The sequence below is a fragment of the Schistocerca cancellata genome, chromosome 3 (genome assembly GCF_023864275.1).
Source record: "Schistocerca cancellata isolate TAMUIC-IGC-003103 chromosome 3, iqSchCanc2.1, whole genome shotgun sequence".
NCBI lineage: Eukaryota > Metazoa > Arthropoda > Insecta > Orthoptera > Acrididae > Schistocerca > Schistocerca cancellata.
In genome coordinates this window covers 482,006,920-482,025,056 of record NC_064628.1, presented here as the reverse complement: position 1 = coordinate 482,025,056, position 18,137 = coordinate 482,006,920, and the positions used below count along the sequence as shown (strand labels likewise).

At 42.0% G+C, this 18,137-nt stretch overlaps 1 protein-coding gene across 2 annotated transcripts in view; it reads right to left on the bottom strand.

Moving 5' to 3' along the window:
* Positions 1 to 18,137, bottom strand: part of LOC126176751 (cholinesterase-like) — a 90,911-nt gene that overhangs the window by 27,691 nt on the left and 45,083 nt on the right. Inside the window, exons 6-7 of one of the 2 annotated variants that reach the window (XM_049923918.1) lie at positions 17,246 to 17,396; positions 14,618 to 14,802 (exon numbers count right to left, since the gene is read on the bottom strand). In XM_049923918.1, coding sequence (XP_049779875.1) covers positions 14,618 to 14,802; positions 17,246 to 17,396 — 336 coding nt within the window. The remainder of the gene's footprint in view (positions 1 to 14,617; positions 14,803 to 17,245; positions 17,397 to 18,137) is intronic. The other variant, XM_049923919.1, reaches the window with a different exon arrangement.

Here is an 18,137-nt window from a genome sequence, read left to right as displayed (position 1 = left end):
TCTACTGTAGACCCTGACGAAAACGCACGAACTGTGCCTACTAATTCGCAGATATTCAAATACCTAACTACCGAAGCACTCAGGTGAAACTAAATAATTTGCCCCTGTTTAGGAACTTTTAATACGTCACAAAATCGGTTTAGTTTCCGACGAAAACGAAAACTGAGGCAATTAGATATTAAATTTAGATGCAGAAACACAAGAAATTAAACTATTGGAGCACACAGATGATATAATAAAATTCGTTCTTAGTTAAGAACTCGTAAGTATCACAAAAGCGGTTACTTCCCTGTTGCTGCGTCTGTCTCGGTCGGCTACTACTGCCCGACTTAAAACTGCCATTATAAAAACGAAACAAGAATAAAACTGCGCTAACAAAAACAATCATCACTCCAGATGAACAGAACAAGCCAGGTCGACAACACAGGCGGCACTGAACTATTAATGAGTTGTACTATACACTCCTAGTTGCAGAAATCCGCACTACGCAGGCTCCGCCCACGGCAATGCTATTCTGGATCTTTTTGGGTACCCCCTCGAAAATACACTGCCCGACGAAAAGTGAAGCATCCAGAAGAGGAGAAGGAAACAAAATGAAGCTTCGCAGGTTGAGAGTCAGTACGCTACTTCGATAATTACAAACTCGTGTCAAATTTACAAAGGACTTGGCAGTATGAGCAACACCTATCGCTATGGCGTTATGAGCCATCTGACCTGGATAAATGTAATGATTCTTTTAGGACTGCTGTCATAGAGCCCTTCCATCCTCTTTTGACGCAAGCTTGTCCACTACTGTTATAACTAGTATTTAATATCCTACATACTGTCACAGAGACAATGTTGACATGTGAGTTAGTCTCACACATTTTATTGGGTATAGATCTGGGGTTCTTGCTGGCGATGGGAATACTGCAGCATCACGTGCACCATTTATAGAAACATGTGCCCAGTGTGGATGAGGACTGGTCTGTTGAATAATGGAACCACGATACTAAAACCTTAGAGGCACACATAAGGACGCAGGATGTCAGTGCCGTATCATTGTGCCACCAAATTTCCATCAATTCCGGCCAGTCATGCCCTCCACTCATACCTGGTGGCTCCCCACTCTACAATGCCAGGAATAACACTGCTGTCCCTCTCCAAAAAATTTTAAGTATGGTATCTCTCCTCAGGTCTCCACTATACAATGATCATCTTAGGTATGCAGAACCACTGCTCATCGCTGAAGACAACACAACACTGCTCATGAAAAGTCCAAGCTCCCCACTCATGACGGCAAAGGGAAACCTACACATGGGGCAGTAATTCTCTAGTAAGGCCGCTTCTGTTCTCCGAACAGTGTTATGGGATGACGAGGAAGTTGCAGGGAAGCCAGCACATAGGACAGTAATTCCCTAGTCAGACTGGTTCTAGGTTCTTACCAATGGCTTGAGATGACCAGGATTCTACAGGGAGTCCATTGTTTGTTACTAAAAGACAAGCACAGACGTGAAAGAGTTAAGATGTGTTTAATACACAATATGTCAATCCTCTCCTGCGATGACCACACTTGGTGAAACAGATTCTTGACAACGAGTATACCTCCTATCCCGTTTCCATGCAGTCCACTGCATCAGATCACTGTCCCACTTGAATACGCCCAAAACATATTGCACAATTCAATTAGCTGGACAATCGGAGACTCATAATGAGGACCCTTTCAAGCCCTGTAATACGCTGATAACTTTATTTCAAATAAATATGCAACATCTTCTTGCCCTTCAAAGAGATCACTCCAAATTTGACACTCTTCACATCACTACCAGACTTGGTACCAACACTAAACACAAACAGCACTAATGCATCCTGGTGGCTGGTTTACCTGTCACTGAGAATTACAACTGCTTGTATTGGATTAAAAGCGAAATTAAAAAGGTATACAAGTTAAAAGAACATCTGACTTACGAAATGTATGATTTTCATTTGCTTCTGAGCAATCAACTTTCACCTTTGATTTTTTACTGTGGTCCTCAGTTCCATAGATAAGATAATCACACAACAGGATGTAACAAAAGATACCATCTGAAGAAAATTAATTCTCAGTTTAATAATAATAACAAAACTGTTATGATAATATAAGTAGCATACATATATTTTTATCCACGAGTGACGAATCGCAAGTACTCCAACTGAATTAATGTGTACAAGTCTCAAATATAATATTGCACCTGATTAATGTAAGACGTATTATTGCACAATTAAGGACTGTCACAAAAATGGCTACACTTGGTAAATTGGAACAGTTCAAGATTGCTCTGCAAACTAAGCAATTTATTGAAAATGAGAAAATAAACAAAAATCTAGTGAAGATCCCCAAGCCTTAAAAATCATAAATAATAAACTAGCAGTTAGACAAGTTATAGTACCTAATCAAGACCCACTTTTCCCTACTAGAGAAGATAAGCACATTAGCAAAACTTTCGATCTCGTTAATGAAGATGATATATGTGAGGGTACTAAGGATCCTACCATTAGATACTAAGCTAAAATTAGTAAACTAGCTGATGGCAGTAATTATTTGTTTTTACCACAAGAAAAAGCTTAGGTATTTGAAAGTGATGAATCTGCTATTACCCATACTGAAAGCCCAACCTAAATTACATAAACAGGATACCCCTATCTGATCTATTGATAACAACATTGACTGTAAGCCTTCTTTACTAAAGTAAAAGTGAATAAAATTTTAAAGACTGTATTCTCAAATGAAAATTATTTCAGTATTAAAAATAACTTAGGAGACTTTTAATATTGACATTTTACGATGCAAGTTTTATATCAATAGACATTAACAACCTCTACGCTAATATTCCAGTTAAAGAAACAATAAATATTATTAAACCCAATTTGTTGAAGCATAAGACGATGAATACTGGAGAACTAGAAGACTTCACTCATTTGCTTGAAAATGTACTAGAATTTAACTGATTTCCATTCAACAATAAGGTATATTGCCAAAAGGATGGGATACCTATGGGCAGTTCGCTAAGATGAATGGTAGCTCATATATTTATTAATCATATTGAATCTTTTTTTTTCAATTAAAATCCAGAGTAAATTTATCTACTATAAAAGATACACTGACGACATGTAAATACTTTACAGAGTGGAAAGGACGAAATAAATAATATTGTACATAACTTAAGTAAAATGTATCCTAAATTACAATTCACAGATGAACACTTACTTAATTTTGGCATTTCTATGATACGTAGGGACATAATGATACGACGTATTAAGACACCAAGGAATAATTTCTATTGTACTAGAGGGAGTGGTAGATGGTAAAAACTGTAGCAGAAGACAGAGATTGGAACACACACAACAAATAATTGAGGATGTAGGGTACAAGTGGTTCTCCGAGATGAGGAAGTTGACATAAGGAAAGAATTCGTGGTGGGCCACCGGAGTTCATGTTCTCTTACAATTGTGTTCTTTTTCTTTAGTAACTTTAGCTCTTAATTAGTAACGATATCATGATATGTTTTTCAGACCTCATCAGACCTCACATCACACAATCACAACTACCATACCATGTCGCCCTTATTTTCAGTCCAACTTCCAACCAGTTCTTATGTCAACCTTTCTATTATTCAGTTATACTACTAAGTCTTCAACTTTTCCCATTGATGCTTTTCTCAGGGGGTTTATATAATCAAAAATATTCAAAACATTTTCTCTCTCAAGCAACAAATTACATATATTCTCCTGTAAATAATAAAACTTGCGCAAGCACAGTTACATTAGAGTTTTATGTGCTAATTACAAAAAATTATATATTTTAATCTTCAAGATTCATCTCTGGTGGGCAGTTATCTTAGTTCTGCGTCAATTATGACGCGTAAGTATGTTGTCCTGGCCACAGATAGCCCTGGCATCTGTTCACAAGCGTTTTACACCAGTAACTTCACTTTCAGATGCAAAAATGATTCACTGATACAAGATTTACCAAAAACGAGGACAGGGCATCCTACAGTTGACACCTACAACCTAGATGGTTTTCCACGTAAGTTAGCTTTTAGACACTGCAGTAATGGTTTCCCATGGGGCCTGTGAACCAGTCATCTCACTATCCTGCATTTCCATGCATAGTATTTGAGGGTTAGGATGATGTTCCAACACTCGACACCCGCGTACCACCCAACTGGAGTCATTTTTGCGTGGGAAGCTTCCCGCTGTCTGTGTCTTCCAGAGGGGAAAGGTTTTGGAGTTTGGCAGTTCTATTACTAACCATGCAGAATCAGAGAAACGTTAGATCTAGAGATGGCTACCAACAAGAGTGCGCACCTGGGCTGATCACAGCGTTACTGCAATTCCCTCCGACATTGTTGGCCCTGACACTACAATATAATACAAGCACTGAACAATATTTATCATCAACTTACTGTCAACTATGCGAAGTACTTTGGATATTCGCAAAATTCAGCTCTCTGCAAAGACTCTGGTATTTAGCTGGCTGAATCACAAATCACCCACAACGCCTCTTCTAGGACTTGAACATGTGTTCTCGCTACAAATTTTAATGATTCTATAAAAGCTGTCATACCATCTATAGAAAGGAAATGTGTCATTTTACGCTCTTTACTGCATCATAAAACTGACTGTTACAAACAGTTTATTTTGTAAAATTATGCGGTGAATTGGTCTGTGATATAAACACTTTGAAACGTTAAGTTACGGAGATTTCCACTGAGAGTATGTCTTTATTTGCGAATTGTAAGCTCCTGCACAGTTTTCAGATTTTTTAAAGCACTTTTCCAACGTCAGTGCACTCAGGCTCTGCAACGAAACATTCTCTGCTCACATTTATGAGGAATGTTTAATGAGTCACGCTCCAGATGTCTGTGAGGTATTGCTACAAAACCATTGTATTGCTAAACTTTCGTAACATCCGTTGTGAAGTGCTTTTTGGAGTATATTTCCTCTACTTTCGTATAAGCGACGCATTTTCAGAATCTTTCGTCTATGAGAACGATGCTCCTCAATGTAGAATATCAGGCTTTCTCCATAACAGCCGTGAACAATATTTCATCCATTCTGTCTCGTTCTGTTGACAGTTCGTGAGCAGCTTCTCAGCTTTCTGTTTTTTGCACAGTCTTAAAACCCTGTTAATTTTTGCTGTGCATTAACAGACTTGACTGTTACACTGTCACGAGCGTTTATACTTATCATTATTGCAGATGGTGGGTACTAATTCTTAAAAAGCCCTTTTACATGACCGTTGCGCCTTTCACTTGACTATTGCGCCTGATCTCAAATCAAATGGTTCAAATGGCTCTGAGCACTACGCGACTTAACTTCTGAGGTCATCAGTCGCCTAGAACGTAGAACTAATTAAACCTAACTAACCTAAGGACATCACACACATCCATGCCCGAGGCAGGATTCGAACCTGCGACCGTAGCGGTCGCTCGGTTCCAGACTGTAGCGCCTAGAACCGCAGGACCACTCCGGCCGGCTGCCTGATCTCAATTCTTGTTGTTGTTGTTGTCTTCAGTCCTGAGACTGGTTTGATGCAGCTCTCCATGCTACTCTATCCTGTGCAAGCTTCTTCATCTCCCAGTACCTACTGCAACCTACATCCTTCTGAATCTGCTTAGTGTATTCATCTCTTGGTCTCCCCCTACGATTTTTACCCTCCACGCTGCCTTCCAATACTAAATTGGTGATCCCTTGATGCCTCAGAACATGTCCTACCAACCGATCCCTTCTTCTGGTCAAGTTGTGCCACAAACTTCTCTTCTCCCCAATCCTATTCAATACTTCCTCCTTAGTTATGTGATCTACCCATCTAATCTTCAACATTATTCTGTAGCACCACATTTCAAAAGCTTCTATTCTCTTCTTGTCCGAACTATTTACCGTCCATGTTTCACTTCCATACATGGCTACACTCCATACAAATACTTTCAGAAATGACTTCCTGACACTTAAATCTATACTCGATGTTAACAAATTTCTCTTCCTCAGAAACGCTTTCCTTGCCATTGCCAGTCTACATTTTATATCCTCTCTACTTCGACCATCATCAGTTATTTTGCTCCCCAAATAGCAAAACTCCTTTACTACTTTAAGTGTCTCATTTCCTAATCTGATACCCTCAACATCACCCGACTTAATTCGACTACATTCCATTATCCTCGTTTTGCTTTTGTTGATGTTCATCTTATATCCTCCCTTCAAGACACCATCCATTCCGTTCAACTGCTCTTCCAAGTCCTTTGCTGTCTCTGACAGAATTACAATGTCATCGGCGAACCTCAAAGTTTTTATTTCTTCTCCATGGATTTTAATACCTACTCCAAATTTTTCTTTTGTTTCCTTTACTGCTTGCTCAATATACAGATTGAATAACATTGGGGAGAGGCTACAACCCTGTCTCACTCCCTTCCCAACCGCTGCTTCCCTCTCATGCCCCTCGACTCTTATAACTGCCATCTGGTTTCTGTACAAATTGTAAATAGCCTTTCGCTCCCTGTATTTTACCCCTGCCACCTTTAGAATTTGAAAGAGAGTATTCAAGTCAACATTATCAAAAGCTTTCTCTAAGTCTACAAATGCTAGAAACGTAGGTTTGCCTTTCCTTAATCTTTCTTCTAAGATAAGTCGTAAGGTCAGTATTGCCTCACGTGTTCCAGTATTTCTACGGAATCCAAACTGATCTTCCCCAAGGTCGGCTTCTACTAGTTTTTCCATTCGTCTGTAAAGAATTCGTGTTAGTATTTTGCAGCTGTGGCTTATTAAACTGATTGTTCGGTAATTTTCACATCTGTCAACACCTGCTTTCTTTGGGATTGGAATTATTACATTCTTCTTGAAGTCTGAGGGTATTTCGCCTGTTTCATACATCTTGCTCACCAGATGGTAGAGTTTTGTCAGGACTGGCTCTCCCAAGGCCGTCAGTAGTTCTACTGGAATGTTGTCTACTCCGGGGGCCTTGTTTCGACTCAGGTCTTTCAGTGCTCTGTCAAACTCTTCACGGCGTATCGTATCTCCCATTTCATCTTTATCTACATCCTCTTCCATTTCCATAATATTGTCCTCAAGTACATCGCCCTTGTATAGACCCTCTATATACTCCTTCCACCTTTCTGCTTTCCCTTCTTTGCTTAGAACTGGGTTTCCATCTGAGCTCTTGATGTACATACAAGTGGTTCTCTTATCTCCAAAGGTCTCTTTAATTTTCCTGTAGGCAGTATCTATCTTACCCCTAGTGAGATAAGCCTCTACATCCTTACATTTGTCCTCTAGCCATCCCTGCTTAGCCATTCTGCACTTCCTGTCGATCTCATTTTTGAGACGTTTGTATTCCTTTTTGCCTGCTTCATTTACTGCGTTTTTATATTTTCTCCTTTCATCAATTAAATTCAATATTTCTTCTGTTACCCAAGGATTTCTACTAGCCCTCGTCTTTTTACCTACTTGATCCTCTGCTGCCTTCACTACTTCATCCCTCAAAGCTCTCCATTCTTCTTCTACTGTATTTCTTTCCCCCATTCCTGTCAATTGTTCCCTTATGCTCTCCCTGAAACTCTGTACAACCTCCGGTTCTTTCAGTTTATCCAGGTCCTATCTCCTTAAATTCCCACCTTTTTGTAGTTTCTTCAGTTTTAATCTACAGGTCATAACCAATAGATTGCGGTCAGAGTCCACATCTGCCCCTGGAAATGTCTTACAATTTAAAACCAGGTTCCTAAATCTCTGTATTACCATTATATAATCTATCTGATACCTTTTAGTATCTCCAGGGTTCTTCCATGTATACAACGTTCTATCATGATTCTTAAACCAAGTGTTAGCTATGATTAAGTTGTGCTCTGTGCAAAATTCTACCAGGCGGCTTCCTCTTTCATTTCTTAGTCCCAATCCATATTCACCTACTACGTTTCCTTCTCTCCCTTGTCCTACACTCGAATTCCAGTCACCCATGACTATTAAGTTTTCGTCTCCCTTCACTATCTCAATAATTTCTTTTATTTCATCATACATTTCTTCAATTTCTTCGTCATCTGCAGAGCTAGTTGGCATATAAACTTGTACTACTGTAGTAGGCATGGGCTTCGTATCTATCTTGGCCACAATAATGCGTTCACTATGCTGTTTGTAGTAGCTTACCCGCATTCCTATTTTCCTATTCATTTTTAAACCTACTCCTGCATTACCCCTATTTGACTTTGTGTTTATAACCCTGTAGTCACCTGACCAGAAGTCTTGTTCCTCCTGCCACCGAACTTCACTAATTCCCACTATATCCAACTTTAACCTCCATTTCCCTTTTCAAATTTTCTAACCTACCTGCCCGATTAAGGGATCTGACATTCCACGCTCCGATCCGTAGAACGCCAGTTTCTTTCTCCTGATAACGACATCCTCTTGAGTAGTCTCAATTACGAATAAATTAAGAATACATTGTCATCACACCCAAGGTGTTATTTTGTTTATAATTGTTGAATACTTGGAACTGAGTCAGCGGACGTACCTGTAGAGCTTACATGAATCTTGCAGCATTTGTTAGATCCTGAACTGAGTGAAACAATTTTATAACGTATCGGAAAAATAATTTTTCGCACCACACTATACCGTGTACCCCAGAGGGTACGGGGATGCCATTGCGAGATTTCGTGAAGATGAAATCATCGAAACAATCGCTGTGCATGATGTTTGGTCAGAAAATTGTTATTTGTAACCTTTAAAGTCATCGTTAGTAATAGAAATTAGTGGATTTACGGAGAATGGACAGAAAATGCACATACTTTTCTCAGAAGGATGTCAATATGCAAATCAGTGTAAGAGAAAATTGTACATGAAAGTCCGCCTGCTTAGCTGAGTGGTAACGCGTTTGCATACTATGCGGCGGGCCTGGGTTCGATTCCAGGCCACGTTGGAGATCTTCTCCCATCGTAGACTCGGTGTTGTGTTGTCCTCGTCATCATACACCATCACCGACACTCAAGTCGCCCAAAGAGACGTCACATAAAACAAGACTTGTACATCGGCGGCCGAACATCCCCGGATGAGGCCTCCCGACCAACAATGGGACACGATCATATTTTGTAGAAGAAAAGCAAATGGGACGACCATCTAAAGCAATCCAGTAATGGCCGGAATTTGTTCGTTGTATGATTAGAGAGAAGATAGTTTTCACCATGCGATTGTATGGAGGCAGTGACTGGAAGAAGCTCGATGAGGTGATTATCATCGTTTGTAGCAAATACGTACGAGGCAGACACATAAAAAACTGGCCCCACAGTCTGACTAATATGTGTAGAGTGGATGTGTGTATGTAGCAGACCTGTCGATGAAATGCATGCTAATATAATAAACGGAAAAATAAGTCTGTCCGTTACTTTTTCACGAGTAAACCGCTTAATCGATTTTGGCGAATTTTATTATGGATATAACTTGAATGCCGAGAAAGGACATAGGCTACATCGAAAAGGGTGTAGTGCAAGATATTTATCTGAGGAATATCACGCGAAATATGGAGAAATATTTAGTTTTTGAAATACTTATTTAGTCTTCACTTTTGATCTTTATCATATTTCCGAAAATGCTTTTATTGTTTGGCATTTTCTACACGATACAGTTCAACGGAATTAATACAATGCCTATGCAATCCTCTACTTGTTTGATTCATATTACATACTATAATATCAATTACAGTATTACAAAAACGAAAGTAAATCTGTCACGTTTTCACGACTAACAGCGGAACCGATTTTGATTAAATTACAGCTGGAAGCTGCGTTGGCTACAGTCGACAAGCTTCCAGCTAATGCTCGAAGTTGCGGGGACGTCGTAGCGCCAGTGACGAGACCTGCGACACTTTTGGTGCCACAGGAATCCCCTGGTGACCCGGACGTCGCTCCCGCTTCCGATACGCAACATGTCACTGGTCCGTCCTCACTCCAGAATGGGTGGCAGACAGTGGCGGGTTCGCGTGTCATTGGGCGGCAAGCAAAAGAGGGAGCAGGCAGTGCGGCTGGCTCCCTACGTCTTAGCAACAGGTACGAGGTGCTTCCCAGTGTTGATGATAACTCTGAGCCAGCACTGGATGCCTCTCTTGTTGGGCCAGCGGTCGATTTTCCTGTCCAGTCCGGACAAGTACAGAGGGTGGGTATACTAGTCATTGGGAGCTCCAACGTTGGGCGGGTGATGGAGCCCCTGAGGGAGATAGCAAGCAAGGTGGGAAAGAATTCCAGTGTGCATTCGGTATGTCTGCCGGGAAGTTTCATCCGTGATGTGGAGGAGGCCCTGCTGGCGGTTATCGAGCGCAATGGGTGCAACCGGCTGCATGTAGTGGCACATGTCGGCCCGATTGACGCCTGCCGCTTGGGTTCTGAGGCCATCCTCGGCTCCTTTCGGCGGCTGGCTGATTTGGTGAAGGCCACTAGCAACGCACACGAGGTGCAGGCTAAGCTGTCTATTTGTAGCATCGTACCCAGGGTTGGTGGCAGAATGGACGGTCTAAACCAGTGGTTCAGTCGGCTCTGCGCCGGTATAGGATGCGAGTTTTTCGACCTTCGCTATCGGGTGCAGAATTGTAGGGTTCCCCTTATTAGGTAAGACGTGCACTACACGCAGGAAGCGGCTACTAGCGTAGCGGAGTAGGTGTGGCGTGCACATGGGGCTTTTTTAGGTTAGAGGACTCATAGATGAGATAGAGAAGATCCAACGAAGAGCGGCGCGTATTGACCACAAGGAGAAAATACGAGAAACTAGAGCCAGTACAGCGGCTTACCGACAATCATTCTTCCCACGCACTATTCGCGAGTGGAACAGGGTTGGAGCGATCTGATAGTGGTACCGAAAGTACCCCCCGCCGCACACCATTAGGTGGCTTGCAGAGCATCATGTAGATGAAATTTGGTATGAGTATGGCTTGATCCCCGAGAAAGAAAATAGTCTATTTCGAAAATTCGTTTTAACTTTTTGAGAACTATGCCTTGACAGTACAATACCATGTGTACTCGTGCACGTGGTTTCTGAAATTTTAAAAAGAATTGCTGTACCCTGGCGAATCTGGACAACTTTTACGTCGAAATATTCCAGAGATATCGTAATGAGATTCTCCGGTAAGCCTGAGAACGGTATTTAAAACTATTACAGCGGGGAAACCTCAAGAAACATATTAGGACCTATTAATATTAATTATTTAAAGGTATGCATCGCAAAAGTTAAGTCTGCTTTAGCACATAATTCTTAGAGAGCTCGAGCTGCGGAAGTTACTCGAACGCAACAAATCTCGGATCTTTCTCAGATCCGCCGGACCTTCGCGGAGAACGTCACGCTGTCTTACGATCGATCGTCGCATTTTATATGCTGGGCGTCAGGCGCCTCATATAGCTTCTGGGACACCTGAAGACTCACACCGACATCGTCATTTAAATACTGTACGGAAGACAGAGGCACGTCGTGCCTTCACGTGTACTCGTCGAACGTTGGAGGCTTTCAGTGAGACTGCACTTCATTGTGGCCCATTAATTCACTACGTTCATCACCGGTGAGCCACCTGAGGGAGAATGAATCAAAAATGTGGGCACTGTGATGCATTGAAATGCAAGGAAGAAGCGGTTAGTTAGTGCTGCTCTGGTGGCAAAATCTCAGTTCGATTACTAGGTGAAAAAAAGGAACCTCTAAAAACTCACCACAACAAAATTATTGATATGCAATGGGTACAGCTGGTATTAAACATATATTTGAAAAATAGAAAGGTTGCATAGAATTGCGTCTGTTTATCTGTTTTTTAAGGACACTTGTAATGGCAGTTGTTGTCAGAACTGATAGTCATTGTCAGTCTGACCAATATATGGCATGCCACAACTGCAAGGAATACGAGCGACACCACCCTAAGCAAGCTAGAACCATAACGGAACTTAAAAGGACCCTAACATTTCTCACCATATTTCCGCATAATATGACCAGTCTTAGAGATGCTCCCTGTGTAAGGCAGGAAGGCCGTAGACCTTGGTACCAACTCGCTTGTATCATCAGTCACCCGGTGCACTGTTGGTCGACAGCGCAGCGCTACTCTGATCTGTCTTTCCATTCTGACGGAAGGTGACCTCAGTATGGACTAACTCAGCTGACAATATTTCAGGATCTGAAATGACGCTGGCCCCGTGAACCGAGGTACGAAGTACCCCTTCACGCCCAGCCGCATGATGACAACAGTCAGACTGTAAATATAAGTCAGTGTGTGTAGGCTTTCTATAAACAGCATCTCCCAACGTAGCATCAATCTTCCTCCTGACCAACGGATCAAGGATGGAAAGGTAGTCATCCTTTTCGACTTCCATCGTGAAACGAACATGGGGAGGATTGAATTCGGATCTTCTAAAAAGTCGTTCAGATTCTCACTGCCATGAGACTAAATAACAAATGTATCGTACACAAACTTTTGAAAGCCGCCGACTCCAAGACATGGTCCTCGAATCCTTTCAACAAATTTGCAATAACAGGTGATAACGGGCTTCCCTTCGCAACTCCATTTGTCTACTCATAGTACTAGTCATTGAATAAAAAGTAAATGGAAGTCAACACGTGTCAAAATAGGTTCGTTACTTCAACACTAAATCTAAGCTCAATTAACCGTAACGCAGCAGACAGTGGCACATGATTTAAAATAGAGACCACATCAAAACTTACTGTAATATAATTCAAATCGACGTGAGAAATCCGCCAAGTTCTTAATGTGATACTCACACCGACCAACCAGTGGGCTCAACAGAGTAACAATGTGTTTTCCTACACGAAATGTCGGAGCACCAATGTTACTGACAGAGAAATCTCTCCTTTGTGGATCTTCGGAAGGCCCTATAACTTAGGTGGAGCAGGACAGTAAGAATTAAGACTCCTGACAGTCTCCTGCGCAAGGAACTTTTCTTCAGGAGGCTGTAAATTTTCTCTCAACAGTATTTGTGGTGTCAGCACCGATCTTGCGATACGTTGAATCACATAGTAAATACTGCACCTTTTGAAAGTTATCCTGTTTCTCCAGAACAACTGTAGCGTCGTCCTTGTCCGCAGGTAAAATAACAGTATCCAGATCAACTTTAGATGAACGTAAATCAGTCCTCTCTGCTGCCGTGACATTACCCTTGGGTCGTATAGCGCCTCTTCTTCTTGATGATTTGGTTTGATTTGTACTTGGCTTCGGCTAAAACTCGACGACAGTCGGTAGAGTGTTGAGATCGTTATCAAGTTACGAAGACGACGTTACACAAAATAACAGTGCTGAACCGAAATGTCGACGTGCGTGAGATATTTATTTCATCATTAATGAGTTAAACATCGATTACGAACGATTAATTACAATTCTTGGTGAAGTAAATATCTCACGCACGTCGACATTTCGGTTCAGCACTGTTATTTTGTGTAACGTCGTCTTCGTAACTTGATACCGATCTCAACACTCTACCGAATGTCGCCGAGTTTTAGCCGAGGCCAAGTACAAATCAAACCAAATCGTCAAGAAGAAGAGGCGTTATAGTGGATGTGCCTCAGTCAACAGTCGACAGGGCCGCGCGGGATGGCCGCGCGGTCTATGGCGTGTTGTCAAGGTCTATTGCGTGTTGTCACGGTCCGTGCGGCTCCTCCCGTCCAAGGTTCGAGTCCTCCCTCGGGCATGGGTGTGTGTGTTGTCCTTAGCGTAAGTTAGTTTAAGTTAGATTAAGTAGTGCGTAAGCTTAGGGACCGATGACCTCAGCAATTCTGGTCCCATAAGACCTTACCTCAAACTTCCAAAAATGTTTCAAATGGCTCTGAGCACCATGGGACTTAACATCTGAGGTCATCAGTCCCCTAGAACTTAAAACTACTTAAACCTAACTAACCTAAGGACATCACACACATCCATGCCCAAGGCAGGATTGGAACTTGCGACCGGAGCGGTCGCGCGGTTCCAGACTGAAGCGCCTAGAACCGCTCGGCCACACTGCAAACTTCCAAATTTCAACAGTCGACATACCTCGCTCCTAGCCTCCTCTGCAACGTCAGAAGGTAGTTTAAAAACGTCCTGTTCAATAGAACTAAGAAAATCAACCACTGGCAAACGGTTGGGCGTCAATGCAAAATTTTAAACCTCTCCCTTTCACTGTCGACAACTTCTGGCGTCCGTCATCTGTGTGATGGCGCTAGTGTTTACTGTGTGTGTGTGTGTGTGTGTGTGTGTGTGTGTGTGTGTGAATGCGTGTTATCTTTCCGAATTTTCTCTGCAAACCGAGATTTTGAATTCACTTGCACATCGCTTACTTGCTGCAGTTTTGCCTCAAAAATGACAGCATGGTCACCTGTCGAAATATCGGTTGTTGTCGATGACATCACACGGCTGCTTTCCCATACGTTATTCGAACATTGTCTACGCTGGGAGAAACTCAGGTGTCAGATGTAACTCCAATTTTATTTTATACTGATATGTTATCCTGCAATTTATGTAATGTAAGCTGCTTTCCTTTGTGTGTAGTACTTAGCACCACGTACCGTAGCCACTGGGCAGCAAACTCATACATGATGGGAAATAAATTAGTATTTGGTTTCTAAGTATGTATGCATTAAGCGAAGTTGCTGATTTACTTACAGCCACAAGCTCGTCAGCATCGGATTTCGCTGATATACTGTCGTTGCCGAAGTAGAACTCCCTAAGTTTAAGAGCTGCCTCCTCTTGCTGCTCTGGTGTTGGCAAGTGCAAGTTGGGACCCACCGACGCCACAAATGTGTTGTTGAGATTGCTGATTTTGTCTTCGTCGTTCACTAAATTATAACCTGTACACGAACATCAGGTAAAGACACAGGTAACAGAAATTATGATTAAATATACAACAGTACATAATTAGTCTCAACCCTTTCGTAGCTGATGGGATACTTATGTTCCACTAAAGTAATATGCAGTTTGGAGCTTTGGGACGTCTATATCTGTCTAGTGATAGGATGTAGCAAGGTGTTTTCGGAAATTGGAGAAAAATACACACATGAAAAAAGTTTTGCATCACCTCGGTTCCGAGAGTTTCGGAACCTGTACAGGAAATTGGAATAGAGATCAACATAAACTTCATTTCCGCCCTTTTTATTGCTCATGGAAACCACACATTGTATGTTGTACCATCATACAGCGAGAACGTCAGAGGTGGTGGTCCAGATTGCTGTATACAACAGTACCTATAATACCCAGTAGCACGTTCTCTTGCATTGATGTGCATTGATGCATGCGTGTGTTCGTCGTGGCATACTACCCACAAGTTCATCAACGCACTGTTGGTCCAGATTGTCCCACTCCCCAACGGCAATTCGGTGTACGTCCCTCAGAGTGGTTGGTGAGTCACGTCGCCCATAAACAGCCCTTTTCAGTCCATCCCAGGAATGTACGATAGGGTTCATGTTTGGAGAACATGCTGGCCACTCTAGTCGAGTGATGTCGCTATCCTGAAGAAAGTCATTCGCAAGAAGTGCACGATGGGGGCGCGAATTGTCGTCCACGAAGACGAATGCCTCGCCAATATGCTGCCGATATGGTTGCACTATTGGTCGGAGGATGGCATTCACGCATCGTACAGCTGTTACGGCGCCTTCGATGACCACTAGCGGCGTACGTCGACCCCACATGATGCACACATCAAAACATCAGGTAACCTCCACCTTGCTGCACTCGCTGGACAGTGTGTCTAAGGCGTTCAGCCTGACCGGGTTACCTCCAAACACGCCTTAGACGATTGTCTGACTGAAGGCATATGCGACACTCATCGGTGAGGAGAACGTGATGCCAAACCTGTGCGGTTCATTCGGCATGTTATTGGCCCCATCTGAACTGCGCTGCATGGTGTCGTGGTTGCAAAGATGGACCTCGCCACGGACGCCGGGCGTGAAGTTGCGCATCATGCCGCCTATTGCGCACAGTTTTCGTCGTAATACGACGTCATGTGGCTCCACGAAAAGCATTATTCAACATGGTGGCGTTTCTGTCATGGTTCCTCTGAGCCATAATCCATAGATAGCGGTCATCCACTGCAGTAGTAACCCTCGGGCGGTCTGAGCGAGGCCATGTCACTGACAGTTGCAGTCTCTGTGTATCTCCTCCATGTCCGAACAACATCGCTTTTGTTTACTCCGAGACACCTGAACACTTCCCTTGTTGAGAGGCCTTCTTGGAACCAAGTATCAATGCGGACGCGATCGAACCGCGGTATTGACTGTCTAGGCATGGTTGAACTACAGACAACACGAGACAACACGAGCCGTGTACCTCCTTCCTGGTGGAATGACTGGAACTGATCGGCTGTCGGACACCCTCCGTCTAATAACGCTGCTCATGCATAATTGTTTATATCTTTGGGAGTGTTTAGTGACATCTCTCAACGGTCAAAGAGACTGTGATACAATATCCACAGGCAACGTCTATCTTCAGGAGTTCTGGGAACTGAGGTGATGCAAAACTTTTTTTAAAGTGTGTATTATGGACCATGAGATGGTTATACTGAAGGCTGTAAGTGATCGAATGGTGCGACGTGTGTTTGTCTGTTTCACGAAAATCAGATCAAATCATCATTTTATCCTTTCCAAGAATGCCTGAAGTAACTAATATATTTTCCTACAGATCATAGACATTGTTTTGAAACATTAATACACACAGCAGTAGTTTTCGTGGTTTGCACATAACTTGTATGTAGTGAGAAGTATATGCCCCATAAAACTTCATAAAATGTAGAAAATATTGGTGTGTGATACGTCAAAGCCATCTTTAAATGTTGAAGACTTGTGTAGCATATTTCATATTTTTCATTGTCAGTAGAATAAAAGTGTTTTGGTACTAGTTTGTTATTGTTTCATAATTTCCATCATTATAAAATTATTCTAAAGTTAAAATTTGAGTTCTGAAAATCGTACTACCATACAAAAATATGGATCTAGTTGGGTCCTTGGGACACACGTATCCCACTTCATCTGTTTTAAGAATCAGTAAACTTACATTTTTTTGTGGTGAAAGTGCATTATTGATCAGAAAGGGAAACGGGTTTTGATCTTTTGTTTTTCAAATATATGCTAAATAAATTTTATGCATGAAAGGGTTAACTGTAACGAGAAACTCAATACGGTAGATGTAACAGGCTGTTCTGGGAAATGGCCACCATCTATTAGTAGTTAGAGAGACGTCTAGCACCTACGTTTCGCTGTGTGTTTTTTATTATGACACTGGAAATTCGTGGATACAAACCCAACTCGGCGGAAGTGACTCCAGTCAGAATAGGCACTCGGTTGAATCGTCCATCGGTGAGCATCTGAATAGGAGATTCCGAGAAAAAGGAACCCTCCAATTCTGGCTCAATGTGTGGCCACCAAGGAGAATAAGAGAACAGCGCCTGTTCCTGTAACAAGAAACGAATACGGTTTGCCTGTCAGGATCTTGAGTCATCTGAAGTAATAAATCGTCTCCATGAAACTCTTCGTGAAAGGAACATTAAACAATAACTTTCATTCCTTCCACTGATAAATGCTAGGTTCTCCATTGCCCAAAATCTGGAATGGCTTTGAAGAACTAGAGAATAGCGTAACTAAAAATCTGAAGTGACAGCGAAGAACAGTGGAGCAGTGATAAACTGTCGCTAACGTTTCAGAAGGTGAAAGTACAGCAAATATTTGCGCAGCAGCTCACTGTAGCAGAGGCCAATGTCGCGATTATCGAGGATATGGGGAGTAGCAAAGAAGTGAGATGACAGAAGCAGTACAGGTAACTCAAGCAGGAACCTAAAATTGCGGACATTGATGAATATGAGAAAACATCAGCTGTAATCTTTGGTTTAACTGTAATTCAGCGGCATTTTAACCACGTTCTTCGAAAAAAAAAATTTCAACCTAGTTAAATAGTTTGATGCGGCTACCATAACGAATCCACTGAATTTCCAGTCACAGATTTATGTAGATATCGGAATCGGTAGAAATCAAAAGATACTAAATGTCATGTTGCGTTATTTCATACAAGCTAACACTGCCATAATGAAAGCTGACATCAAATTCAGACCGCCTTCTATATATTTCTTTATAAAGCTTTTCCCGGAGAGTTGCGTAGTGTTCACCATTATTTTTTTCCCTTTTCAAGGTAATTAATA